At 52.2% G+C, this 27,733-nt stretch overlaps 1 protein-coding gene across 1 annotated transcript in view; it reads left to right on the top strand.

Annotated features, from left to right (window-relative positions):
* DDB1 (damage specific DNA binding protein 1) overlaps nucleotides 1-23,122 on the top strand; it is a 49,350-nt gene extending 26,228 nt beyond the window's left edge. Inside the window, exons 8-27 of the mRNA XM_038764359.1 lie at nucleotides 1,122-1,205; nucleotides 1,610-1,726; nucleotides 2,671-2,773; nucleotides 3,368-3,443; nucleotides 3,960-4,068; nucleotides 6,752-6,930; nucleotides 7,027-7,190; nucleotides 7,272-7,379; nucleotides 8,344-8,551; nucleotides 9,361-9,456; nucleotides 9,679-9,790; nucleotides 11,069-11,192; nucleotides 12,659-12,823; nucleotides 14,506-14,600; nucleotides 15,278-15,448; nucleotides 17,117-17,226; nucleotides 18,413-18,582; nucleotides 18,783-18,885; nucleotides 19,930-20,053; nucleotides 22,401-23,122. Of these exons, the coding sequence (XP_038620287.1) occupies nucleotides 1,122-1,205; nucleotides 1,610-1,726; nucleotides 2,671-2,773; nucleotides 3,368-3,443; nucleotides 3,960-4,068; nucleotides 6,752-6,930; nucleotides 7,027-7,190; nucleotides 7,272-7,379; nucleotides 8,344-8,551; nucleotides 9,361-9,456; nucleotides 9,679-9,790; nucleotides 11,069-11,192; nucleotides 12,659-12,823; nucleotides 14,506-14,600; nucleotides 15,278-15,448; nucleotides 17,117-17,226; nucleotides 18,413-18,582; nucleotides 18,783-18,885; nucleotides 19,930-20,053; nucleotides 22,401-22,484 (2,502 nt within the window). The 3' untranslated portion in view covers nucleotides 22,485-23,122. The remainder of the gene's footprint in view (nucleotides 1-1,121; nucleotides 1,206-1,609; nucleotides 1,727-2,670; nucleotides 2,774-3,367; nucleotides 3,444-3,959; nucleotides 4,069-6,751; nucleotides 6,931-7,026; nucleotides 7,191-7,271; nucleotides 7,380-8,343; nucleotides 8,552-9,360; nucleotides 9,457-9,678; nucleotides 9,791-11,068; nucleotides 11,193-12,658; nucleotides 12,824-14,505; nucleotides 14,601-15,277; nucleotides 15,449-17,116; nucleotides 17,227-18,412; nucleotides 18,583-18,782; nucleotides 18,886-19,929; nucleotides 20,054-22,400) is intronic.
* The last annotated feature ends 4,611 nt before the right edge of the window (nucleotides 23,123-27,733 follow it).

Below are 27,733 nucleotides of genomic sequence, written 5' to 3'. Positions count from 1 at the left end.
CACCTTCAACTCCTGCGGTGAGCCAGCCCTAGACAGTGCAGGGTGGGAGGAAGAGAGAGAGAGAGAGAGAGTAAGAAAGAGAGAGGGAAGGAGACAGGCCTTGACCATAGAAAATGGAGGAAGGAAACAAGGTGAAAAAAGTCACCTGGGATGGAGAGGCAAAAGAGAGGAGACGTCAGTGGTCGTATGTTTTGCAGGGAGGCCCCCCGGACGTATCGGGGCTAGAAAGAAATAGAGATGCGAAGCGTGGAAGCAAGCAGCTTTCCGGGTGAACCCCTGAATTATAGTCTCCGTCTCGGTTCTGGATTGCTCGCACTCCAGGAGGCTGCCATCTCTACCCCACAGGGGTCGTCTCCCTTGTGGAGTCTCCTACCTTAATAACGGCATTTATTAAGCGCTTACTATAACAATGATGGTGTTTTTTTAAGCGCTTACTATGTGCAAAGCACTGTTCTAAGGGCTGGGGAGGTTACAAGGTGATCGTGTTGTCCCACGGGGGGCTCACAGTTTTAATCCCCATTTTACAGGTCACCGAGGCACAGAGAAGTTAAATGACGTGCCCAAAGTCACACAGCTAACAGTTGGTGGAGCCGGGATTTGAACCCATGACCTCTGACTCCAAAGCCCATGCTCTTTCCATCATCATCGTCATCATCAATCATATTTATTGAGCGCTTACTGTGTGCAGAGCACTGTACTAAGCGCTTGGGAAGTACAAGTTGGCAACATATAGAGACAGTCCCTACCCAGTAGTGGGCTCACAGTCTAAAAGGGGGAGACAGAGAACAAAACCAAACATACTAACAAAATAAAATAAATAGATATGTACAAGTAAAATAAATAGAGTAATAAATATGTACGAACATATATACATATATACAGGTGCTGTGGGGAAGGGAAGGAGGTAAGATGGGGGGGATGGAGAGGGGGACGAGGAGGAGAGGAAGGAAGGGGCTCAGTGTGGGAAGGCCTCCTGGAGCAGGTGAGCTCTCAGTAGGGCCTTGAAGGGAGGAAGAGAGATAGCTTGGCGGAGGGTCAGAGGGAGGGCATTCCACTGAGCCACGCTGCTCGTCAATGTGCAAAGCACTGTTCTAAGCGCTGTCTTCTTCTGTCTGTCACAGACCTCCATCGCTGAGTGCTTGACGTACCTCGACAACGGCGTAGTGTTTGTCGGCTCTCGCCTCGGGGACTCCCAGCTTGTGAAGGTGAGGGCCCCTCCCGACGCCCTGTCTCCTGGCCTCCTCCGCTCTCCGTGAGTCTCGTTTGGAGGGTTAAGTTTCTCCTCCTCTGTTTTGGCCGTTTCTCAGAACCCGCAACGGTCAGATCGCCATCTGGCCCAGCCTCGGCTCAGCCTGGCCCCTCGCCATTCACAGTACCGCTGACATCTTCCATCTGTCCTGCCCCCTCTGCCCCACGGATCACTGAGTCGAGGGGTCCTTTGTCAAACGGTTCTGTCTGGTTGCCAGTCCGTTTTAGGAGGAGGGGAGGTTCCCGTAAACGGCAACCTCCGGGCGGGTTGAAGAAAACCCACTCCATTCGGAGTCCTTCTGGATGACGAAGGCCACGTTTCTGGGCTCCCCTGAAGAGTAACGTCTCGGTTTGTTCCTAGCTTAACGTGGACAGCAACGAGCAAGGGTCCTATGTGGTGGCCATGGAAACCTTTACCAACCTGGGACCCATCGTGGACATGTGCGTGGTGGACCTGGAGAGGCAGGGACAGGGGCAGGTAAGGTTGCCGCTCCTTGGAAGACGCGGAAAATCCACCTCTCCGCAAAGAGGGAAGGGGGCTCGTCCTTCCCAGCTCTCCTAGTGAACATGGTGGGAGGTTTGGCTGTTGAGGTGCGAGAGAAAGCCTTTCCCTTGCTTTGCCCCAGTGGGTTGGCTTATTCAGTCAGTCAGTCGTATTTATTGAGCGCTTACTGTGTGTAGAACAGTATCCTAAGCGCTTGGGAAAGTACGATATAACAATATAACAGACACACATTCCCTGCCCACAGTGAGCTTACAGTCTAGAGGCTTAGGACCCCTAGATGACTGGATTTTTTTTTTTTCCTTAACGCTATCTGTTAAGTGTTCACTATGTGCCAGACACTGAATGACGCGCCGGGGCAGATAGAAAATAATCAGGTCGGACACAGTTCACGTCCCACATGGAGCTCACAGTCTTAATCCCCATTTTACGGATGAGGTAACGGAGGCCCGGAGGAAATAGAGTGACCTGCCCAGGATCACACAACAGAAAAGTGGCAGAGCCGGGATTAGAACCCAGGTCCTTCTGAATCCCAGGCCTGTACTCTATTATAATAATAATAATGGCATTTATTAAGTGCTTACTATGTGCAAAGCACTGTTCTAAGCACTGGGATCAAGATCAGGTTGTCCCACGGGGGGCTCACAGTCCTAATCCCCATTTTCCAGATGAGGGAACTGAGGCCCAGAGAAGTGAAGTGACTTGCCCAGAGTCACACAGCTGACAATTGGCGGAGCCGGGATTTGAACCCATGACGTCCGACTCCAAAGCCCGGGCTCTTTCCACTGAGCCACGCTGCTTCTCTAGTTCAGCAGCCTCCACCTCCGCCCCAGGCACGCTGGCCCGGCGTGGGGGTAGGGTTAGTGTCAGAGAAAGACGCCCATCTCCCGGGTCTTATGAGGCCTTTGCTCTGTCCGCAGCTGGTCACCTGCTCTGGTGCCTTCAAAGAGGGCTCCCTGCGGATCATCCGCAACGGAATCGGAATCCACGAACACGCCAGCATTGACTTGCCGGGCATCAAAGGTTCATAACTCGGGCCCGGGGTTGGGGGGTCCCCAGGGAGGGGAGGGGAGCGGAATTGGGGGTCGGGGGGAGCCAAGGGGTCAGTCTGGCCCTTGGGTTTGGAGAGGGAGGGCAGACCCACCTCCGTCTCATCTGGAGGATGGGTCTCCAGGTCAAAGAGAACCACCACTTCCACTCTTGAACAGTAATAACTGTGGTATTTGTTGAGCTCTTCCTACATGCCAGACGCTGTTCTAAGCGCTGGTGTAGATAGAAGATAAGCTGGACACAGTCCCCGTCCAGCATGGGGCTCACAGTCTTAATCCCCATTTTGCAGGTGAGGGAACTGAGGCACAGAGAAGTTAAGCGACTTGGCCCAAGATCACACAGCAGACACGTGGCGGAGCCGGGAGTGGAGCCTGGGTCCTTCTGACTGTTAGGCCCGAGCTCTATCCACTAGGCTATACCGCTTCTGCTTTCACAGAGAAATTGGTTGTGGAGGAGAACCGCGGGAGGGCGAGGTAGCCTCCAATGGCCTGAGGGGTTTCTTCAAGAACCGGGTTCTGGGCCCGGTCCCCGGGATTGAAATTTAGTACTTTCCGTCTTCTTTTCCAGGTCTGTGGCCCCTGAGGTCCAACTCCAGCCGGGAAACCGATGACACCTTGGTTCTGTCATTTGTGGGCCAGACTAGGTGAGCTAGCGAAAACCCTTCGGTGGTTGAAGACTAAAGCACTCGCTCTCTCTTCTGCATCACCTGTGTCCTGGGATCTGGACTCTCGATAGTCACCCCACTCAGCCCCACAGCACTTACGTACAGATCTGAAATTAATTTTAACGTCTGTCTCTCCCTGAAGAGTCAGGCAGGGTACTCTCGATAGTCACCCCACTCAGCCCCACAGCACTTACGTACAGATCTGAAATTAATTTTAACGTCTGTCTCTCCCTAAAGAGTCAGGCAGGGTACTCTCGATTGTCACCCCACTCAGCCCCACAGCACTTAGGTACAGATCTGAAATTAATTTTAACGTCTGTCTCTCCCTAAAGAGTCAGGCAGGGATCCTGATTACCAACTGTGTTGTACATCGTCCTCACCCAAATGCTTAGTACGACACGCGGCACACAGTAAGCGCTCAGTCGGTACCGCCCAGTGGGTCGCGGAGGAGGAGGCTGCTCTCGGCCTGACCCTAATTTTCTGTTCCATTCACAGAGTTCTGATGCTGAACGGGGAGGAGGTGGAGGAAACAGAGTTGACGGGATTTGTGGATAATCAGCAAACCTTCTTCTGTGGAAATGTGGCCCATCAGCAGCTGATCCAGGTAACCGCCTGAAGCTAACCGCATCTTTCCGCTTTCTCGGTGTACACGTTCGCACCCTAGGGCTGTGGGTAGAGAGAGCTCCTCAGTCACTCAGCCTTCGCAGGACAGGGTTCTGCTTGCTGTCTTCTCACCTTATTTTTAAAACTCTAAATAATAACAGTAATAATTACGGTGTGTGGTAAGCGCTTGCTATGCGCCAGGCAATGTTCTAAGTGTTGGGGTAGATGGAAGATTATAAGGTTGGACACAGTCCCTGTCCCACGTGGGGCTTACCTACAGTCACAATCCCCATTTTATAGATGAGGAAACTCTTAAGACACAGAGAATTTCAATGATTTGTTCCGGAGCCGGGATTAGAACCCATGGCCTTTTGATTCCCGGGCCCGTGCTCTAGCCACGGTGCCGTGCTGCTTCTCAGCAGGGAGAGGGGGAATTTGTGGCAGCTTGGAAGGGGATTGAGAACGACTGGAAGACGGGAGGCTAAGGGGCTCCTCAGATCATTCATTCATTCATTCAATCGTATTTATTGAGCGCTTACTGTGTGCAGAGCACTGGACTAAGCGCTTGGGAAGTAGAAGTTGGCAACATATAGAGACGGGTCCCTACCCAACAGTGGGCTCACAGTCTAGAAGGGGGAGACAGACAACAAAACAAAATATATTAACAGAATAAAATAGAATAAATATGTACAAGTAAAATAGAGTAATAAATACATACAAACATATATACATATATATACACAGGTGCTGTGGGGAAGGGAATCAATCAATCGTATTTACTGAGCGCTTACTGTGTGCAGAGCACTGTACTAAGTGCTTGGGAAGTACAAGTTGGCAACATATAGAGACGGTCCCTACCCAACAGTGGGCTCACAGTCTAGAAGGGGGAGACAGACAACAAAACAAAACATATTAACAGAATAAAATAAATAGAATAAATATGTACGAATAAAATAGAGTAATAAGATCACAGTCTCAGGGGCCTTCAGAGAGAAGCAGGGTGGCTCAGTGGAAAGAGCCCGGACTTTGGAGTCAGACGTCATGGGTTCAAATCCCAGCTCCGCCAAGTGTCAGTTGTGTGACTTTGGGCAAGTCACTTAACTTCTCTGTGCCTCAGTTACCTCATCTGGAAAATGGGAATTAAGACTGTGAGCCCCCGGTGGGACAACCTGATCACCTTGTAACCTCCCCAGCGCTAAGAACAGTGCTTTGCACATAGTAAGTGCTTAATAAATGCCATCATCATCATAATCATTGAGAGAGAGGAGGGCTCTTTCCAGCCCCTGCCCTCACTGATAGAAGGCAGGAGCCAGCAATTCTCAGCATGCCAGTTCTGTCTGGTGGATATACTGCTCAATCAATCAATCAATCAATCGTATTTATTGAGCGCTTACTATGTGCAGATCACTGTACTAAGCGCTTGGGAAGTACAAATTGGCAACACATAGAGACAGTCCCTACCCAACAGTGGGCTCACAGTCTAAAAGGGGGAGACAGAGAACAAAACCAAACATACCAACAAAATAAAATAAATAGGATAGAAATGTACAAGTAAAATAAATAAATACATAAATAGAGTAATAAATATGTACAAACATATATACAGGTGCTGTGGGTAAGGGAAGGAGGTAAGACGGGGGGATGGAGAGGGGGACGAGGGGGAGAGGAAGGAAGGGGCTCAGTCTGGGAAGGCCTCCTGGAGGAGGTGAGCTCTCAGCAGGGCCTTAGCTCTGCTCCTGCCGAGCATCGCAGTGCGCTGTTTTTCAGGGCTTTGGAGTGGAGCCTGTAGCCGGTCTTTGCCCGTGCTTGCCACCCTGGCAATGTCGGGGGCTCCTCGGGTGTTTCAAGCCCTTCCCACTGGGTCTGTTAGCCGGTTACCCGCTTAATCCACCTCCCTCTCGCTGACCCTCGGCTCTTTCATTCATTCGTTGTCGTATTTATTGAGCTCTTACTGTGTGCGGAACACCGTTCTAAGCGCTTGGGAGAGTATAATATAACAATAAACGGACACATTCCCTGCCCACAACGAGCTTTCAGTCTGGAGTCTTTGAGTCTCCGCTTTTCTAAGACCAAACCCAAATCTCCTGACTACTTTCAAAATCTTTATAACTCAATCCATTTGAAGAGCCCACCCTGCAACTCTCAGGCCTCTAGACCGTAAGCTGATTGTGGGCAGAGAACGTGTCTGCCAACTCTCCCACGCTTTTAGTAGAAGCGGCGTGGCTTAGTGGAAAGAGCCCGGACTTTGGAGTCAGAGGTCATGGGTTCAAATCCCGGCTCCACCAATTGTCAGCTGTGTGACTTTGGGCGAGTCACTTAACTTTCTGGGCCTCAGTGACCTCATGTGTAAAATGGGGATGAAGACAGCCCCCTGTGAGACAACCTGATCACCTTGTAACCTCTCCAGCGCTTAGAACAGTGCTTTGCACATAGTAAGCGCTTAACAAATGCCATCATTATTATTATTAGTACAGTGCTCTGCACACAGTAAGTGCTCAGTAAATACCGTTGATGATGATCACAGAGTCTCTGCGTATTCTAAGGTAGAAATAGATGCGGGGAAAGAAAAATGGTGAGGTCCCTTCTCGGGCTCCTGTGCGGCAGAGTTCTCAGGGTCCTCTCGGCCTGTGGCTGGGCCACCGCCACCACCCACGACGGTCCTCTGCGGCTTCCCTCCCGTCTAGATCACGTCAGCCTCGGTTCGACTGGTCACTCAAGAGCCCAAAGCCCTGGTGAGCGAATGGAAGGAGCCTCAGGGAAAGAACATCAGCGTGGCCTCGTGCAACAGCAGTCAGGTGGTGGTGGCTGTGGGGCGGGCCCTCTACTACCTGCAGATCCATCCCCGGGAACTGCGGCAGATAAGGTGAGCGGGGGACCTCCCGACCCGCCCCCCCTAGAAGCCAGCTCCTCCTTCCCCGTCCTTTCCCTCCCGGCTGAGCGCCGCTTCCCCCTTCCTTAGCCACACGGAGATGGAGCACGAAGTGGCCTGCCTGGACATCACGCCGCTGGGGGACAGCCACGGGATGTCGCCGCTCTGTGCCATCGGCCTCTGGACGGACATCTCGGCCCGCATCCTGAAGCTCCCCTCCTTCGAGCTGCTGCACAAGGAAATGCTCGGGGGAGGTAAGAGCGGCCCCGCCGGGAGGGCCGGGTGGCCGGGGCGGGGCCGGGAGGGAACCTAACTCGACTCGGTGTCCCTGGCAGAGATCATCCCTCGCTCCATCCTGATGACAACTTTTGAGAGCAGCCATTACCTCCTGTGCGCCCTGGGAGACGGAGCCCTTTTCTACTTCGGGCTCAGCATCGAGACGGGTGAGGGCCGGGGCTGGAAAGGGCCCGCCTCTCTCTGAAGGCCCCCCAGACTGTGAGCCGTGGAACCCCTTAGCCACCTGTCTTTCCGTCGTTCTTCCCTTCCCCTTAGCCGCCCATCTTCCCGTCCTTCTTCTCAATCCCCTTCCAAGTTGCTACGGGTTCCCGCGCTCCCTATAGAGAGGCAGCGTGGCTCAGTGGAAAGAGCCCGGGCTTGGGAATCGGAGGTCATGGGTTCCCATCCCGGCTCCGCCACTTGTCAGCTGTGTGACTTTGGATGAGTCACTTCACTCCCCTGTGCCTCAGTTCCCTCATCTATAAGATGGGGATTAAGACTGTGAACTCCCTGTGGAATGACCTGATTACCTTGTACCTTCCCCAGTGCTTAGAACAGTGCTTTGCACATAGTAAGTGCTTGGCAAGGGCCATCATTATTATAGTGGATAGAGCACGGGCCTGGGAATCAGAAGGTCATGGGGTCTAATCCCGGCTCTGCCACTTGTCTGCTGTTTGACCCTGGGCAAGTCACTTCATCAGTCGTATTTATTGAGCGCTTACTATGTGCAGAGCACTGTACTTCACTTCTCTGTGCCTCAGTGACCTCATCTCTAAAATGGGGATTAAGACTGTGAGCCCCCTGTGGGACGATCCAATCACTTTGTAACCTCCCCAGCTCCTAGAACAGTGCTTTGCACATAGTAAGCGCTTAATAAATGCCATTATTATTGGTAGTTTCCTCATCTGTAAAATGGAGATTAAGACCGTGAGCCCCACGAGGGACAGGGACTGTGTCCATCCCTATGATCGGGTATCTACCCCAGCGCTTAGAACAGCGCCTGGCACATAGTAAACGCTTAACACATACCTTAATTGTCATTGCTGTTGTTATTTATTGCTCCCTGTCTCCCGATGACCGCAGCAGGGGTATTGGGCGCCCACGACGGCCCTTTTGCTCTCTGTCCCGCAGGCCTGCTGAGCGACCGTAAGAAGGTGACCCTGGGCACCCAGCCCACGGTGTTGAGGACTTTCCGCTCCCTCTCCACCACCAACGTCTTCGCCTGCTCTGACCGCCCCACCGTCATCTACAGCAGCAACCATAAGTTGGTCTTCTCCAACGTCAACCTCAAGGAAGTCAATTACATGTGTCCTCTCAACTCAGATGGCTACCCTGACAGGTGAGCCCCAACTCCCGCTCCGTGGAGGAGGGGCAAAGGCCGGTTGCCCGGGCCCAGGGCATCGCTCCTTTTTCAAACCCGCGCGCCCAGGGAGATGGGCTGCCAGAGAGGGATCGGGGAAGAGCTGGTAGTGTTGCGGCCGAGGAAGAGGCGTGGGGGTGGCGTTTTCGCGGCCTCCTCCGGGAGCTCCTCGTTCTAAACCCAGCTAGCAGCGTGGCTCAGTGGAAAGAGCCCGGGCTTTGGAGTCGGAGGTCATCGGTTCAAGTCCCGGCTCCACCACTTGTCAGCTGTGTGACTTTAGGCAAGTCACTTCACTTCTCTGGGCCTCAGTTACCTCATCTGTAAAATGGGGATTAAGACTGGGAGCCCCACGTGGGACAACCTGATCACCTTTCCATCCCCCCCCGCCTTACTTCCTTCCCTTCCCCACAGCACCTGTATATATGTTTGTACGTATTTATTACTCTATTTTACTTGTACATATCTATTCTACTTATTTTATTTTGTTGATATGTTTTGTTTTGTTCTCTGTCTCTCCCTTCTAGACTGTGTGTGCCCACTGTTCGGTAGGGACCGTCTCTGTGTGTTGCCAACTTGTACTTCCCAAGCGCTTAGTACAGTGCTCTGCACACAGTAATCAATCAATCGTATTTATTGAGCGCTTACTGTGTGCAGAGCACTGTACTAAGCGCTTAAGCGCTCAGTAAATACTATTGATTGATTTATCACCTTGTGAATTCCCCAGTGCTTTGCACATAGTAAGCGCTTAATAAATGCCATCATTATTATTATTATTATTCCCCGCCCAGCTTGGCGCTGGCCAACAACAGCACCCTCACCATCGGCACCATCGACGAGATCCAGAAGCTGCATATCCGCACCGTCCCGCTTTACGAGTCTCCCAGGTGAGCCCGGTTGGGAGCGTCGAGGGGCGGCGGCCCCGCCGAGGGGTGACCCGAGGCCACCCTGCCATTTCCAGACTGTGAGCCCGCTGTCGGGTAGGGACCCTCTCTATCTGTTGCCGACTTGTCCTTCCCAAGCGCTTAGCCCAGTGCTCTGCACACAGTAAGCGCTCAATAAATACGATTGAATGAACGAATGAATGACCCTCTGCTTGCCTCTCACAGGAAGATCTGTTACCAGGAGGGGTCACAGTGTTTTGGGGTACTCTCCAGCCGCATCGAGGTGCAGGATGCCAGTGGAGGGACCACTGCCCTCAGGCCCAGCGCTAGCACGCAGGTCAGTTGCAGTTACTCCGGGAGAGCAGGTCATTAACGGGGCAGAGGCAATGTGGATTTGGGGGTCGCCTTTTGGCGGGAGCCCCCGTTGACTGGTTAATTAATTAATGATGGCATTTATTAAGCGCTTACTATGTGCAAAGCACCGTTCTAAGCGCTGGGGGGGTACAAGGTGATCAGGTTGTCCCACGGGGGGCTCACAATCTTAATCCCCATTTTACAGATGAGGTAACTGAGGCACAGAGAAGTGAAGTGACTTGCCCAAAGTCACACAGCCGATAAGTGGCGGAGCCGGGATTCGAACCCAGCCCGGGCTCTTTCCACTGAGCCACGCTGCTTCTTGGTTGAAAAAGGACTTGCCGGTTTCCCTCCGCCACGGCTGGGTGGCTTCCCAGACTGCCCTCTCTCCTCTTCCTCCACGCCCATCTCCCAAATCTCAGGAACCACAATTTCGGGGGTGGGTGGGAGCTTCTTCGATCTAGGGTTCTCACCTGCTTCGAGGGCTTTTTATTCATCCTTCTGCTCTCCCAGCATTCCTGGTATTTCTGGAATGTTTCTCTCCCCCCCCCCCCCCCCGGAACGTTGATGCTTTTGTTCCCTTGCCCTGTCGGAGGGCTGGGTCCGAGCATCACCCTCAGAATAGAAGCAGCGTGGCTCAGTGGAAAGAGCCCGGGCTTTGGAGTCAGAGGCATGGGTTCAAATCCCGGCTCCGCCAATTGTCAGCTCTGACTTTGGGCAAGTCATTTAGCGCCTCTGGGCCTCAGTTATCTCATCTGTAAAATGGGGATGAAGACCGTGAGCCCCCCGTGGGACACCCTGATCACCTTGTAACCTCCCCAGCGCTTAGAACAGTGCTTTGCACACAGTAAGCGCTTAATAAATGCCGTAAAAAAAATGCTACAGAGGCTGCAGTCTCCATTAATCCTTCTCCCGCCTAGCGGGAGCCACAGCTGTAGCTGTTCTCTTCCATCGATCTTGATTCCCGCCGAGGTCCCGAGCTGCTCGGGTCTGGGTGTCAGTTCTCCCAAGTCTACGGGACTCTGGGGGCTTTAAATTTGGTCTCCCTAGAGAACCGTCCGTTGGGTGCCTCCGTTTCATTCACCTACCGAGCCGCAGCTGTTTTCTCAACCGATTCTCTCTCTTTTTTTCTTATTTCTGGTTGGGTCTCTAGCCCTCATTCACCAGTGATTCTCCCTTCTTCCTCCATTTCCTCCTCCTCCTCCCTTGCTCCTGGGGGTGGGGAGGCCGAGGGAGTGACCTCGGCCCTCTCTGTTCCCAGGCTTTATCTAGCAGCGTCAGCTCCAGCAAGTTATTCTCCAGCAGCACGGCCCCACACGAGACCTCCTTTGGAGAGGAGGTTGAGGTGCACAACCTTCTCATCATCGATCAGCACACCTTTGAAGGTACCCCGTGCCCTTGTCTCCTAATCCATTTCACACCGCTGAAATCAGGAGGGATCAGCCACGGAAAGTCGCCCGGGGAAGGGGTGATGGAGGAAGAGGTGGGAGCCTGGAGTGCAGGTAGCGTGGAGCAGGGAAAGCCACAAGGACAATGGCAGACAGGCCAACGTCTCCGCTTCCGAGCCCCTCTCCCATCAATCCAGACTCACCACCGGTATTCCTGGGGCCCCCTCCCCGCTCATCCCTCCAGACTCCTCTTCCTTTTTCATGGTAGACTTTGGCTGCCGTATCGGCTCTGGTAACCTGTGAACGAATAAGCGGGCAGGAGGGGGAATATATTCCCCAGTTTGCTGCTCAGACGGGAGGCAGGTTGTTCTTGTGAACAGGGCATCGAGGGAGATATTGTGTAGCTGAAGCAGTAGATATGCCGGGAAAGGAGAGTTGGGAGGTCTGCACGGGTGAGTGGGGAAGCTGTGTGGAAAGAGCACAGACTTGGAAGTTAGAGGACCTGGGTTTTAATCCTTGGCCCTGCCACTTGTCTGCTGTGTGACTTTGGGCAAGTCCGTTATGTATCAGTGCCTCAGTCACCTTGTCTGTGAAATGGTGATTAAGACCGAGAGCACTGTCCTAAACCCAATTATCTGGTATCTACCCCAGTGCTTACTAGAGTGCCCGGCACATGATGATAATAATAACGTTGGTATTTGTTGTTAATAATAATAATAATGATGTCATTTATTAGCGCTTACTATGTGCAAAGCACTGTAGGCACTTACTATGTGCCAAGCACTGGTCTAAGCGCTGGGGTAGATACAAGGTCTTGAGGTTGTCCCACGTGGGGCTCACAGTCTTCATCCCCATTTTCCAGATGAGGTAACTGAGGCCCAGAGAAGTGAAGTGACTTGCCCAAAGTCACACAGCTGACAAGTGGCGGAGCCGGGACTAGAACCCATGACCTCTGACTCCAAAGCCCGGGCTCTTTCCACTGAGCCACTCATTCATTCATTCATTCAATTGTATTTATTCATTCATTCATTCATTCGTATTTATTGAGCGCTTACTGTGTGCAGAGCACTGGACTAAGTGCTTGGGAAGTACAAGTTGGCAACATAGAGAGACGGTCCCTACCCAACAGCAGGCTCACAGTCTAGAAAGGGGAGACAGAGAACAAAACAAAACATATTAACAAAACATAAATAGAATAAGTATGTACAAGTAAAAGAAATAGAGTAATAAATATGTACGTACATATATACATATTTACAGGTGCTGTGGGGAGGGGAAGGAGGTAAGGTGGGGTGATGGGGAAGGGGAGGAGGGGGAGAGGAAGGAGGGGGCTCAGTCTGGGAAGGGCTCCTGGAGGAGGTGAGCTCTAAGTAGGGCTCTGAAGGGAGGAAGCATAGGAAGCGCTCAACAAATACCATGAAAAAGAAGCCATCAGATGGGATTTTCTTTCTCCTCCTCTCCAGTACTCCATGCCCACCAATTCCTGCAGAATGAGTATGCTCTCAGCCTGGTCTCCTGCAAGCTGGGCAAAGATGCCAACACCTACTTCATCGTGGGCACTGCCATGGTGTACCCCGAGGAAGCCGAACCCAAGCAGGGCCGCATTGTCGTCTTCCAGTACTCAGATGGTAAGTGCAGGGGGGCCTGGCTTTTCCAGGGGAAGTAGAAGCCTTAAATCCCTTCTCCGCCTGAGGTCTGCGGCCCCCGAGGACCTTCCGTTTATTTCCCTTCTCCTCACTCCCTGGCGGAGTCCCAGGAAGTCTCCCTCAGTCCTGCCCAGCTTCTGAAAAATGGTAAAATCTGGGGCCCGGAAAGGTGGATTGAGCATTGACATCTGACATCTATTCCCTTCAGACCCAGCTCTCGGGGTTCTTTTCTGAGGTTCAGCACTACCTCGTGCATTGGGAAGACAGACACTTCCCTCATTTTCCCCCTTTCATTTGGAAGTTAGGGGACCTGGATTTTAATCCTTGGCCCTGCCACTTGTCTGCTGTGTGACTTTGGGCAAGTCTGTTATATATCAGTGTCTGTTTCCTTAGTGACATGGCAGGAGTCACGCCATCTTGTCCGCGAAGGATTTTGAATTGTCACCGTGTTACTTGGCTAGCCGGAGTTATTCTAGTTTTCAGCTCTGATCCCGCTACAGGTCTTTGTCAGCTGAATAATTCCTTTTTGTTAGGTGATTTAGGGTTACTAAGTAGATGCCAGTTGCCCGTAATAATAATAATAATAATGATGGCGTTTATTAAGCGCTTACAATGTGCAAAGCACTGTTCTAAGCGCTGGGGAAGTTACAAGGTGATCAGGTTGTCCCACGTGGGGCTCACAGTCTTAATGCCCAGTGTACAGATGGGGGAACTGAGGCACAGAGAAGTGAAGTGACTTGCCCAAAGTCACACAGCTGACAAGTGGTGGAGCCGGGGTTTGAACCCATGACCTCTGACTCCAAAGCCCGGGCTCTTTCCACTGAGCCACGCTGCTTCTCTAGCTAAATATGGTTTGTCCTAGAACTGGAGAGTCACCACACTCCATTTTCGGTTTGCCATTTTGCCCACCCAACTGGTCCTGGCATTACGCAAGGAAGAGAATTGTGATTGATTAAATTCCCTGTTACCGTCCCTGAACAATAAATTCGAAGTGCTTACGATTAAGTTCCCCCTGAATTGCAAACGGACTACTGGTAACGGGCGTGTTTCATGGGAGGGGATCCCCTGTTTGAAATGCTTTTTTGGTTCGTTTTTCACCAAAATACGGGAATTTCCGTCGGAGCGACAGCCCTGTATCCCATAGCCTTTGGTTTTTGCCTGTTGCGGTTCTGCTGACCCTGGATACTCTCAGGAAGGAATAGACGGTGGCAGGGGAAAACTGCAGTATTAAAAAGAGCTCTGTTTTCTGTAGGCCTATTAGCCAAACTGCCCGGTCCCACTGGGGAGATTTTGGTGCCCCGTAATCTCGGGAATAATAATAATAATAATGGCATTTGTTAAGCGCTTACTATGTGCAAAGCACTGTTCTAAGCACTGGGGGGTTACAAGGTGATCAGGTTGTCCCACACAGGGCTCACAGTCTTTATCCCCGTTTTACAGATGAGGGAACTGAGGCCCAGAGAAGTTAAGTGGCTTGCCCAAAGGGAATGGATATGGGCTACCCGTTTGTTGCCCTTGGAGGATTTTATTAGCCGCTTGCCAGGGGAGTGGAAGAACGGGCCAGTAACGGCTTGGGACAAAGGAGACGAGTGGAATAATCGTCAACGGAAGATGAGTACATGAGGCCATTTTGGCGGCTCACGGGAGATCTTGTTTTTCCTCAGGGAAGCTGCAGACTGTGGCTGAGAAGGAAGTGAAAGGGGCAGTGTACTCCATGGTGGAATTCAACGGGAAGTTATTAGCCAGCATCAACAGCACGGTGAGATTTCCCTGTCCTCCTCCGTCACCACCGCCCTTGCCCAAGCTGGTCATTAGCAGCATTGTTGAATACTTCCTGGTAAAGCCCCTTGCCAGTGACGGGTAACTCAAATCAGACAAGGCCTGAGAGGGAAAGCACTCAATTAGGGGTGAGACCGCCTCAATTGCAGCGTATTCCTTGGCCGTGCAGACTTATTCATATTTCGGCCTCTGTTCCCCCCGGTTAGGTAAGTCAGAAGGGATTATGGGGAATGCCGTGACAAAGGGTAAGTATGAAATCGCCTTGAAGCCAAGGAATAGCAAAGGAGGAGGGGATAAAAAAATCAAGGCAGGAGGCAGCGGGGGCACAGTGAACGTTTGTCTTAGCTCCCTCAGATCCCGCTTACTCAGTCCAAACCAGGTTTTTTTCGGTCCATCTTGACAAAGGAAAGAGACCCCAGGAGGTTGCAAAGAACGTGTCCACCAACTCTGTTGTAGTGCAGTCTCCCAAGTGCTCTGACGCAGTAAGCGCTCAATAAATACGGTCGATTAATTAAATTGGAGAAGGGGGAAAGATCCGGCCTGTTTCCGGGGAGACCCCAGAGCAGTGGAGCCGGCCCGTTTGCCCTGCTTGGGGCTCTACGGGTGCTCCCTGGGTCGCCCCCTCTCAGTTTCTGGCCACTCCTCTCCCTCCCCAAGGTGCGACTGTACGAATGGACGGCAGAGAAAGAGCTGCGGACGGAGTGCAATCACTATAACAACATCATGGCCCTCTACCTGAAGACCAAGGGGGACTTCATCCTGGTCGGCGACCTGATGCGCTCAGTGTTGCTGCTTGCTTACAAGCCCATGGAAGGCAACTTTGAGGAGGTAATGGGGAGACTTCTCTAGCAGATCACTGAGGGCTTGAAAAGGCGTGGGGGTTGACCGGATCGTCCACTGTCACCGCAGGCTTCCGGGCCTGGTTATTACTCCCCTTACAGCTTCCCATCTGAATTTAGCCTCTTTTCTTTCTGACTGCTCCTTGGGACCTTCCTTTTCGTGGTTCCTTGAACCATGTCTAGTCCAGTCCATTGCCAGTCCTATGTGGGGACCGCTTTTAAGCGATCCCCTGCCCTTTCCTCCAAAGGGAGCTCGTATTTTTTTTTTCCTTACGGTATTCAAGTACTTACTGTGTGCCAGGCACCGTACTATTTACTATTCTATTTTATTTTGTTAATATGTTTTGTCGTCTGTCTCCCCCTTCTAGACGGTGAGCCCGCTGTTGGGTAGGGACCGTCTCTATATGTTGCCAACTTGTACTTCCCAAGCGCTTAGTACAGTGCTCTGCACACAGTAAGCGCTTAATAAATGATTGAATGAATGAATGAATGTACTAAGCGTCAGGGTAGATACAAGGTAATCAGGTTGGATACAACCCAAGTCCCACCTGGGGCTCACAGTCTTAATCCCCATTTTCCAGAGAAGCAGCGTGGCTTAGCGGAAGGAGCCCGGGCTTGGGAGTCAGAGGTTGTGGGTTCTAATCCCACTCCGCCGCTTGTCAGCTGGGTGACTTTGGACATGTCCCTTCGCTTCTCTGTGCCTCAGTGACCTCATCTGTAAAATGGGGATTCAAACTGTGAGCCACGTGGGACAACCGGATTGCCTTGTATCTACCCCAGTGCTTAGAACAGTGCTTGGCACATACTTCTGAAGCACTTAGTACAGTGCTGTGCACTCAGCAAGCACTCAATAAATACGATTGAATGAATAGTAAGCACTTAATAAATGCCATTATTATAACAGGTGGGGTAACTGAGGCTCAATGTGGGCAGGGAACATTTCTCCCACCTCTGTTGTAGCGCTTGGTAAATGCCATTGATGATGATGGAGAAAGCGTGATGTTTGTCCAGGCTGAAGACAGAGAATCACACACCATTCTTGGGGTGGATATGTAAGAAAGCTAGGGAAGAAGTGAAAATGAGGCTGTGACCTTTCATAAAGTGGGGACAAGGGTGTAGGGTCAAAGCAGAGCTTAGTCCAGTGCTCTGCACACAGTAAGCGCTCAATAAATACGATTGAATGAATGAATACTAAAGATGTCAAATTTTCTGGATACGAGTTCCCGAAAATTGGGTCTCTGAGCCCCGTAATGGGGAAAGTGCCCAGACTGCTGAAGAGACACAGCACGGCCTAGTGGATAGAGCCTGGGCCTGGTAGAGGACCTGAGTTCTAATCCTGGCTCCGCCCCATACCTGCTGGGTGACCTTGGGCAAGTGAGTTCCCTTCTCTGTGCTTCAGTTACCTCAGCTCTAAAATGGGAAGGAAGACTGGGATTAAGTGCTTAGTGCAGTGCTCTGCACACAGTAAGCGCTCAAAAAATAAAATCGAATGAATGAAGGAATGTGGGACGTGGATTGGGTCCAGCCTGATTAGCTTGTTTCTACCCCAGCGCTTAGTACAGTGTCTGGCCTGTAGTAAGCTCTTCACAAAGGCCATTTTAAAGAAGACTGGGGTCCTCTTAACTGTCTTCTTCTTGGTCTCGTTGTCCTGATAAAGATTGCCCGGGATTTCAACCCCAACTGGATGAGCGCTGTGGAGATCTTGGACGACGACAATTTCTTGGGGGCCGAGAATGCCTTTAACTTGTTCGTGTGTCAGAAGGATAGGTGAGTGACCTCCGGTGAGGGTAAAAGCAGCCCTTACGTGGTGCGGGCCTTTCCAGATCTGCTGCAAAAGGCTCTGAGGAACCAACTAAACTTCCCTTTTCGACGTCTGTGGAGAAATGTCCGCCTGACCAAGACACATTCTTCCTTGGAACCATTGACGAGACTCTGAAAAGTCTCAACAGAAAGTACAGACTTGATTTAAGATGAGGCAGGGGACATCAGTCTGGGAAATCTGGGAGTCAGGCCCGCGTCTGCCTATGGCTCTCACGCTGCCCTGTTGGGAAAAGGAAGCCGGCCCGAACGGGGACTTAAATCCGGGTTGTTCCATGACGGTTTCCCCTAAATTGACTTGGGGAACTAGGATTTATTATGGGGTCCTTAATAGGCCTGCCAGTCAGTCGCGAGAATTTCCGGACACCCAGGAGATGCCCGGCAGGTGAAGAAAGCAAATGGGGGTTGGCCAAAATAGCCACTCTTCACACCAGTTGGAAGGTGGCCAAAGTCCCAAGCCCCGTTCACCCCAAGGCGTTGTTTGGACCATTTACTCAATCAATCAATCGTATTTATTGAGCGCTTACTGTGTGCAGAGCACTGTACTAAGCGCTTGGGAAGTACAAGCGCGGGGCTGGGTAACGTTCATCCCCGTAGTCATATTTGGCAATTCGAGGGAGAACTTGCCCACGCTGTCCCCCGACTCCCTCCGTTTGTCTTCAGAGATGCAGAGACGTCTGGCAGGGTCCTTCCGACCAAGCTGTGATAGGAAAGGGAGGAGCGTGGCCCAGTGGAAAGAGCCCGAGCTTTGGAGTCAGAGGTCATGGGTTCAAATCCTGGCTCCGCCACCCATCAGCTGGGTGTCTTTGGGCAAGTCACTTCCCTTCTCTGGGCCTCAGTTCCCTCATCTGGAAAATGGGGATTAAAACTGTGAGCCCACCGTGGGACAACCTGATCGCCTTGTAACCTCCCCAGTGCTTAGAACGTAGTAAGCGCTTAACAAGTACCATCATCATTATTATTATTATTAGGAAGCCCCCAGGTGCTGCTGTGCTTTTCCGTTGCATGTGAAATAGCAAAGCAGGGTATCAGTGGGACCCCCAAACCCTTCTTGTTTCGGTTGGTGCCGGGATCCGGGAGCGGCAGGGGGCTTCCCAGCGGCGGCGGTAGTTAGGCTCCCCACTCTGCCTTTCAGCGCGGCCACCACAGACGAAGAGCGGCAACACCTGCAAGAGGTGGGACTGTTCCACTTGGGCGAGTTTGTCAACGTCTTCTGCCACGGCTCCCTGGTCATGCAGAACCTGGGCGAGACCTCCACGCCCACCCAAGGCTCGGTGCTCTTCGGCACAGTCAATGGCATGATCGGTAAGGTCAGAGCCTTCAGGGGCGTCACCCTTGGCTCACGGATCTGGGGGCACCCCCCACCCCCCTCGTTTCAGGGCACGGGAGAGAAACTCTGGTGGTCCTGAAGAGAACCATAAGCGATATTCGGCCTCCGAGTCGTTTGGTACTCGCCCGGGGTCCCCCCGACACTCTGAGAACTTACTCTGCCTTCCCCTTACCAGGACTGGTGACGTCTCTGTCCGAAAGCTGGTACAACCTGCTGTTGGATATGCAGAACCGACTCAACAAAGTCATCAAGAGCGTCGGCAAGATCGAGCACTCCTTATATCCTTCCTCTCCCAATCAGTCAGTCGTATTTATTGAGCGCTTACTGTGTGCAGAGCACTGCACTAAGCGCTTGGGAAGTACAAGTTGGCAACATATGGAGACAGTCCCTACCCAACGGTGGGCTCACAGTCTAGAAGTCCCAGAAAGTGCAGAGAGGGTGGAAGCTACAACTGGCAGGGACCCCCCAAGGGAAAGGAGGTGGTTTCAATGGCAAAATGCAGCTCCCTGTGGCTCTCTCCGGGTGACCCGTCACGTAGAGCCGTAGCGGGGTGGGACTGGTACGGCGGAGGGGTAAGTTTGGGGGGCGTTTAGGAGGGTCTTGACGAGGCTGCAGGTCCCAAAGGCCTGAGAGAATCGGGAAGCTGAAAACTCCGATGCACCCGGGACAGGAGATCAGTTTACCCCGGCAGGTTGGCAGCTGGCCGGGTTGGGAGAGGGGAGGCCGACGTTCAGATCACTTTCCCAGCTGGGGTGAGCAAAACCTGAGGAGCGTGCGATGATCTGGAGCCCCGAGCCCGAAGAACCCCAAAGAAAATGCCCCATTCATTCCAAGTGGCGATGGAGCCTCCTGAGAAGTGCTGGGAGGGAGCTCCTTGGCTCCCTGATTCTGGGAGAGAAACATCGGAGCGGGAATAATCGATTTATAAACCGAAGCGCCACCCCCGTACTCAGAGGCTCACGTGGATTGTCTTGTCCACGGCAGCGCGGAGATGGGGAGCAATTCATCCAATTATACATGCAATCGTATTTATTGAGCACTTACCGTGCGCAGAGCACTGTACGAAGCGCTTGGAAAGTACCATTCAGCAACAGGTTCAGCCCACAACGGGTTCAGAGGTCTAGAAGGGGGAAGACAGACATCAAAACAAGGAAACGGGAGCTGCCCGGTTCAGTTAGTGAAGCAGTGGTATTTATTGAGCTCTTATCATGTGCAGAGCACTGTACTAAGCGCTGGGGAAGGTACAGTGCAATCGAGTGGGAAGCCAGGATCCCGGCCCCCAAGGAAATAGAAGCCCTTGTTCCTTAACTGGGCCCTTGCACCTGGAGGTCTTTCCACACCGAACGCAAAACGGAACCTGCCACGGGCTTCATCGACGGAGATCTCATCGAAAGCTTCCTGGATATCAGCCGACCCAAGATGCAGGAGGTGGTGGCCAACTTACAGGCGAGTTGTCGGAATCGGAGGCTGTGGGGGTACCGCGGGGGAACAAGCCCAAAAGTCAATCAAACCAATGAATCAATTGTATTTGTTGAGCGCTTACTGTGTGCAGAGCACTGTACTAAGCGCTTAAGTCAGCGGCAAGGTGAAAGGTACCCGGGACTTGGCCCGAGAACAAAACCATCTGCGAGCGCTTGTACCCCCGCCTCCTTCACCTACCTGGTTGCCTTCGGCTCCTGTCGTGGGCAAGGAGGAGGGTAGCTTAGGCAACTTGGGTGAGAGCTCAACCACATAAATCCGGGAAGCACGGACAGGCGGGGCCGGGGATTGAGAAGCGGCGTGGCTCAGTGGAAAGAGCCCGGGCTTGGGAGTCAGAGGTCACGGGTTCAAATCCCGGCTCCGCCAGTTGTCAGCTGGGTGACTCTGGGCAAGTCACTTCACTTCTCTGGGCCTCAGTTCCCTCATCTTTTAAATGGGGATGAAGACTGTGAGCCCCCCGTGGGACAACCTGATCACCTTGTAACCTCCCCAGCGTTTAGAACAGTGCTTTGCACATAGCACTTAATAAATGCCATCATTATTATTATTATTATTATCTGGGGTGAGCTAGTAACTTCCTTGAATCTGCGCTGTAGGCAGGGTCACTTCCACTCCGCCCTACACCCCCATTTGGTACACAGAGTTTGGCATTCTGTCCTTGTTTTAATAATCTTAAAAAATTAGGCAGCGGTTTAATAATAATGATTGTCGTATTTAAGTGCTTACAACGTGCCAAGCACTGTTCTAAGCGCCAGGGGAGATACAGGGTAATCAGGTTGCTCACATTTTTAGTCCCCATTTTTACAGATGAGGTGACTGAGACCCAGAGAAGTAAAGTGACTGGCCCAAGGTCACACAGCAGACAAGTGGCAGAGGCGGGATTAGAACCCATGACCTCTGACTCCCAAGCCCGGTCTCTTTCCACTAAACCACGGGTTTAAAGGGCGATGTTCTGATTAGGCTGTGCTTCTTGGTTTTTTCCCCCGTGGCATTGGTTAAGCACTTACTGTGTATCAAGCGCTGATGTAGATACGAATTAATCAGGTTAGACGCAGTCCCCGGACCACGTGGGGCTCACGGTCTAGGAGGGAGAACAGGAATCGAGTCCTTTATTTTACAGTCGAGGAAACTGAGGCACAGAGAAGTTGGGCCTCGCTCAAGTTCACGCAGCGGGCAAGTGACGGAGCCAGGATTAGAACTCAAGGCCTCTTGACTCCCAGGACCGTGATCTTCCTACCGGCCCACACAGCTCCCCTCGCTTCAAAAATATTGCTCCTCGGGTGCCAATTCCCCAACGAGATTTCCTCACCTCCAGCATAGGTGGGAAGTTGTGTTTTCCTGGAGATTGAAGAGCACGGTTCTCTTCCTCCTCCTCAATCCCGCTGTGTGCCAGTCAGTTGTATGTACTGAGCGCCTACTGTGTCCAGAGCACTGTACTAAGTGCTCGGGAGAGTACTCTATGACAATGAGCAGACACATTTCCTGCCCACAATGAGCTTACAGTTTAGAGGACAGGCAAAATGTGCTGTCCTCTGTCATTCATTCATTGTCGTATTTATTGAGCGCTTACTGTGTGCAGAGCATTGAACTAAGCGCTTGGGAAGTACAAGTTGGCAACATATAGAGACGGTCCCTACCCAACAGCGGGCTCACAGTCTAACATTTCCTGCCAACAATGAGCTTACAGTCCAGAGGACAGGCAAAATGTGCTGTCCTCTGTCCATGCGAAGGGAAGTCAGGGTCCTCGTACTGTCTCTTTGGCCACTAATTCATTCATTCATTCAGTTGTATTTATTGAGCGCTTACTGTATGCAGAGCACTGTACTAAGCGCTTGGGAAGTCCAAGTTGGCAACATACAGAGACGGTCCCTACCCAACAGCGGGCTCACAATCTAGAAGGGGGAGACAGGCAACAAAACAAAACATATTAACAAAATAAAATAAATAGAATAGTAAATTCATTCAATCGAATTCATTGAGCGCTTACTGTGTGCAGAGCACTGTACTAAGCGCTTGGGAAGTCCAAGTTGGCAACATAGAGAGACAGTCCCTACCCAACAGCGGGCTCACAGTCTAGAAGTGGGAGACAGGCAACAAAACAAATTAACAAAATAAAATAAATAGAATAGTAAATTCATTCATTCAGTCGTATTTACTGAGCGCTTAGTGTGTGCAGAGCAGTGTACTAAGCGTTTGGGAAGTCCAAGTTGGCAACGTAGAGAGACGGTCCCTACCCAACAGCGGGCTCACAGTGTAGAAGGGGGAGACAGGCAACCAAACAAACCATATTAACACGGCCTCCTCCTCGCCACAGATCGACGACGGCAGCGGCATGAAACGGGAGGCCACCGTGGACGACCTGATCAAGATCGTGGAGGAGCTCACCCGGATCCATTAGTCGGGGGAGGTGGCCGAGATCCCCGTTCCTAGCACCTTCCTCTGGGTTTCGTACCCGGAGTCTTCCCTGTCCCCCTGTAGCCGAAGGGGGCCCGATGCCCAGCCAACTGCCCCGTATCCCCCCAAAAGCCACAGCCGTCCACCCTGTGTGGAAGCGGGGAGGGTCTTGAAACTCAAGCCCGCTCACTAAGGTCGTTGAAGGGACCCGGAGGGCCGACATTTCCGGCCGCCACCCCGGGAACACCAGGCCCGACGAGTCTCGGCCGTTGGGGCCTCCTCTCCCTTCCCCTTTCCCCTCCCAAGAAAGGAATTGGTAGCTCGTCCCGAGCCCCCCACCCACTCGGATACCCCGCACTGAGGTTTGCTGGGGGAGGTGGGCGGGTTCCCTGTCGGATGAGGGAAGGGGCCCCGCTCTACCTTCCCACCGCTGTCTCGGAGAGCTTCGGAAGCTCATCCTCGGCCCTCTGGGCAGCCGGGGCGACCTGAGCCAAGAGGCTGGGGAATCCCGGATCGGGTCCGGCCACAGACCCGCCCTCTGGGGGATTGCCAGCCTCAGGGAGGGAGCGTGGGGCAAAGGGAATTCATTCTGTTGTTGCTTTCTGAGTTTTACCAAATAAAATAGAGTCCAAGAGGAAGATACAGTTGCCCTCTGATTGCTTTTTTTCCCCCCCCAGCCGCTGCTCCCCATTCCCATCTCAGGAGGGGGAACGGTTTGCCGGGGAATCGTCCAACTTGTAGGGCAACCGTTTTGAACGCTATGGAAGTGCTTACCCACCCTGATTTTTCCAGCTCTTCTTTTTTGCAGTGAGGTTTCCAGGGAAGCGTTTAATGTCCGGTATTAAACTTCTTCTGTCTGTTTGGGTCCCGTTGCCTTCATCTCCGTTGCCCTCCCGGACCTTCGCTGGCCCACCGGGTTCCCGGGAAGCCACCTGGTTGCGGATTGACAGCCAGTCGCTTCCTCAACGGGTCGGTTCAACGAACTCTGTCCGTTCCTCATTCGTTCATTCAGTCAATCAATCGTATTTATTGAGCGCTTACTGTGTGCAGAGCACTGGACTAAGCGCTTGGGAAGTACAAGTTGGCAACCTCACTGCGGTCTCACAGTTAAATGGTTCGTCCGACTTCCTCTGAGGGGGTCAAACTGCTGGAGCCCTTCCCCCCGCCCCGGTAGCCAGCAGGTACCCTGGACCATCCCTGGGTGTCTCCCCCATCCTCTCTCCGTGCCAGCGTGGCTCAGTGGAAAGAGCCCGGGCTTTGGAGTCAGAGGTCATGGGTTCGAATCCTGGCTCTGCCACTTGTCAGCTGTGTGACCTTGGGCAAGTCACTTCACTAAGCCTCAGTTACCTCATCTGTAAAGTGGGGATTGACTGTGAGCCCTCCGTGGGACAACCTGATCACCTTGTATCCCCCCAGCGCTTAGAACAGTGCTTTGCACATAGTAAGCGCTTAATAAATGCCATTATTATTATTATTATTATTATTACCTGTGGTTGGAGAAAGGCCACGAGACGAATTCATTCAGTCATATTTATTGAGCGCTTTCTGTGTGCAGAGCACTGTACTAAGCGCTTGGAAAGTACAATTCGGCAACAGAGAGAGACAATCCCTTCCCAACGACGGGCTCACAGATGCACTGAGGCTTGGAATTCAGTCAATCGGTGGTATTTATTGAGCACCTACTGTGCAGATCCAGTGCTTGGGAGAGTACGATAGAGTTGGTAGACACGATCCCTGCCCACAAATTTACCATCTAATAATAATTGTATTTATTAAGCTGTTATTATATGCTAGGCATTGTGCTGACTGCTGCAGGGGATACAGACAAGTCGGGTTGGACACAGTCCCTGTCCCGCGTCGGGCTCACGGTCTTAATCCCCATTTACAGATGAGAGAACAGGCAGAGAGAAGTGCAATAACTTGGCCGAGGTCACACAGCAGACAAGCAGCAGAGCTGGGATTAGAACCCGTGACTTTTTGACTCCCAGCCCCATCTTCTGGGAAGAGAAGCAGCGTGGTTCAATGGGAAGAGCACGAGCTTTGGAGTCAGAGGTCATGGGTTCTAATCCTGGCTCCCCCACATGTCAGCTGTGTGACCTTGGGCAAGTCACTTAACTTCTCTGAGCCTCAGTTCCCTCATCTGTAAAATGGGGATTAAGACTGTGAGCCCCACGTGGGGCAAACTGATCACCCCTTGTATCCCTCCAGCGCTTAGAACAGTGCTTTGCACATAGTAAGCACTTAACAAATGCCAATATTATTATTATTATTATTATTATTATCTTCTATCCACTAGGCCATGCTGCTTCTCTTCACTTTTAGGATCACCTCCTCAACTCCCAGCTCCTTCTGCCACCTTCTTTTGAGTTTCTCTTTTCATCCTGGGCAAAATTAAGGTGGCAAACGGAGTTCTGAACTTGGTAGCTTGGGTTGGTGAGAACTTATGAATTGGCTGGACCTTTCAGACAAAACCTGATTCATCTCTCTGCCTGGCTGAGCGAATGGAGGATGACCAGTAAACTCCTCGTGGACAGGGACCATGTCTATCAACTCCTGTTGTATTATCCTAAGTTTTTAGTACGGCGCTCTGCCCACAGTAAGCATCCTATGGTCCAGAAGGAGAGTAAAACTCGGCGTCCGGGCCCGGAAAAGTGGCCCTGCCCTTTTGGAGACCACAGTCTGACCTGAGCCCAGTCCGATTGTGGTTTCTGAGTGAAAACCCTGATTTTAAACCCCGGGCGGGCGACTACGAGAGAATGTGCTTCGGGGATCGTTAAGACTGGATCCGCATTTCCTGCTGTTTTCCCCTGCGCTCTTTTTACCCTTCCAGGTCCTCCCTTTGAGAGTTTGAGTCTTGGACGAGCAAACCTCAGAATCTCCTAAAATCGCGGCTCGAATTTGAAACCGAGGTTTACTCGTCCCTCAGCTCTAAAGGTCCCGCCTCGAAGACCTAACTTTAAAGCCGGTGTCGGGCTTGCGACTGCTCCACTGAACTCTGGACTGGAGAATAATAATAATGACGATGACGATGGCATTTGTTAAGCGCTTACTATGTGCGAAGCACTGTTCTAAGCACCGGGGAGTATCCATCTAATTTACCATCTAATAATAATAATTGTATTTATTAAGCTGTTATTATATGCTAGGTGCTATATGCTATTATATGCAAGGTGATCGGGTTGTCCCACGTGAATGGAGTGTGGGCAAATGTGGCCAGACGTGGCTGGGCTGTGCCTATCGTCTCTTAATCTAGGTGGATCTGGAGGAGTCTTCCGCAAGGAAAATCAAGGTGGGCCGGAAAGAATCGCCCGTTAGCCGCTTCTGGAGAGACGGAATTCGAAGATCGCTGCCGTTACGTCGTCTGGATCCCGAGTTCACGGGTAAAGCCTTCGGGGTCGAAGCTCATCGAGTGGTGGCATTTGGAAAGTAGCCCCCCGTACTTTTAAAAACGAGAAAGGAAAGAGGCACTGATCGCCTCCCAAGGTGAAGGGTTGTCTTTGCGAACTTGGCTGCAGCCGGCTGGGCGGATGGCTCCCTTCCAGGCAAGGCTCCAATGAGCTAACCTTCCTCCGGGCCTCCGAGTGAGCGACCGACCTTTGGGAAAAGAATAGAAACGCACTGACTCATCGTGATTGCCGGAGTGGGTCGAGAGCCAGGCTCTCTCTGGCCGTCCAGCGAGAACGCAGCTTCCCTTGCCCGCGGCCGAGGGTCTCGAAGGCCTCGTGTTCCAGTTCGGCCGCGAGTCCCGGACCGGGGGAGGAAATGAAGGACGGCGTGCGGGGGGGACGGGCTGGATCCCAGGCCACGGGCCACCCAGGAGGAGCCCCCGGGAGCACCCGCGTTCCCCGCGACAATTAGGAGGGAGGGACTTGGAGGAGAGAGCCGCAAATATCCGAAAGGGAGAGACTGAATTGGCGGTAGGTGTTTGCGCCGCTAGCACGTAACCCAGGGCCTTGCGGAATGGGGGATGGACATTGGCTGACTCTTGTTTCCCCCCCCTCAGAGCTCAAGGCTTTGCACTTTCGAATTGCTTAGCACGTTTTCCTCATCCTGCGTTGCCTGATTTGAGGACGGCCCGAGTGCCGTGGGACCGTGGAAACTTCTTGCAGTGGAAAATGGGAGGAGTCCCGTTGTCCGGGGACTCTCCAGAAATGATAATGATGGCATCTGTTAAGCGCTTACTATAGAGGTCATGGGTTCAAATCCCGGCTCCGCCACTTGTCAGACTTTTAGACTGTGAGCCCACTGTTGGGTAGGGACTGTCTCTATATGTTGCCAATTTGTACTTCCCAAGCGCTTAGTACAGTGCTCTGCACACAGGAAGCGCTCAATAAACACGATTGATTGATTGATTGATTGTCAGCTGTGTGACTTTGGGCAAGTCACTTCGCTTCTCTGGGCCGCAGTTCCCTCATCTGTAAAATGAGGATTAAGACTGTGAGCCCCCGCCGTGGGACAACCTGATCACCTTGTAACCTCTCCGGCGCTTAGAACAGTGCTTGGCACATAGTAAGCGCTTAACAAATACCAACGTTATGATTATTATGGGCCAAGCACTGTTCTTAAGCACTGGGGTAGATAGAAGGTAATCAGGTCATCCCCATTTTACAGATGAGGGAACTGAGGCACAGAGAAGCGAAGTGGCACTGTTCTAAAACACCGGGGTAGATACGAGGTAATCAGATTGTCCCACGTGGGGCTCACGGGCTTCATCCCCATTTGACAGATGAGGGAGCTGAGGCACAGAGAAGTGAAGTGACTGGCGTAAGGTCACACAGTTAAGTGGGAGAGGTGGGATTAGAACCCACAACCTCTGACTCGTGCTCTTCCCATCAAGCCATGCAGAATCTAAAATGTCTCTCTAGAAGCTGATTAGGGATGAACCGGTTGGGCCACGCGACGCTTTACTTGTCTAGACTTCGAACTGCGAGCCCGTTGTTGGGTAGGGACCGTCTCTAGATGTTGCCGACTTGTACTTCCCAAGCGCTTGGTACAGTGCTCTGCACACAGTAAGCGCTCAATAAATATGATTGAATGAATGAATGAATGAATGAGACGATGAGCCAGGGGCCACGCTGGAGGAGAGGACTGATCCTAGAGCCGTCCCGAGGTCGACATTTCCCGTTTGGGTGGAACCACCGCGAGCCATCCCGGAGGGAAGCCGGAAGGTCGGGGGTCAGGGGTGGGATCCGGTCGCTTTGACTTGGTCTTTCCACTGGGCCTCGCCGCGGGGGCCGAGGAGAAGACGCCGGC

This window comes from Tachyglossus aculeatus, chromosome 22 (assembly GCF_015852505.1).
Source record: "Tachyglossus aculeatus isolate mTacAcu1 chromosome 22, mTacAcu1.pri, whole genome shotgun sequence".
Taxonomy (NCBI): domain Eukaryota; kingdom Metazoa; phylum Chordata; class Mammalia; order Monotremata; family Tachyglossidae; genus Tachyglossus; species Tachyglossus aculeatus.
Note: the sequence above shows the minus strand (reverse complement) of the source record. Positions and strands in the feature narration are given on the sequence as shown.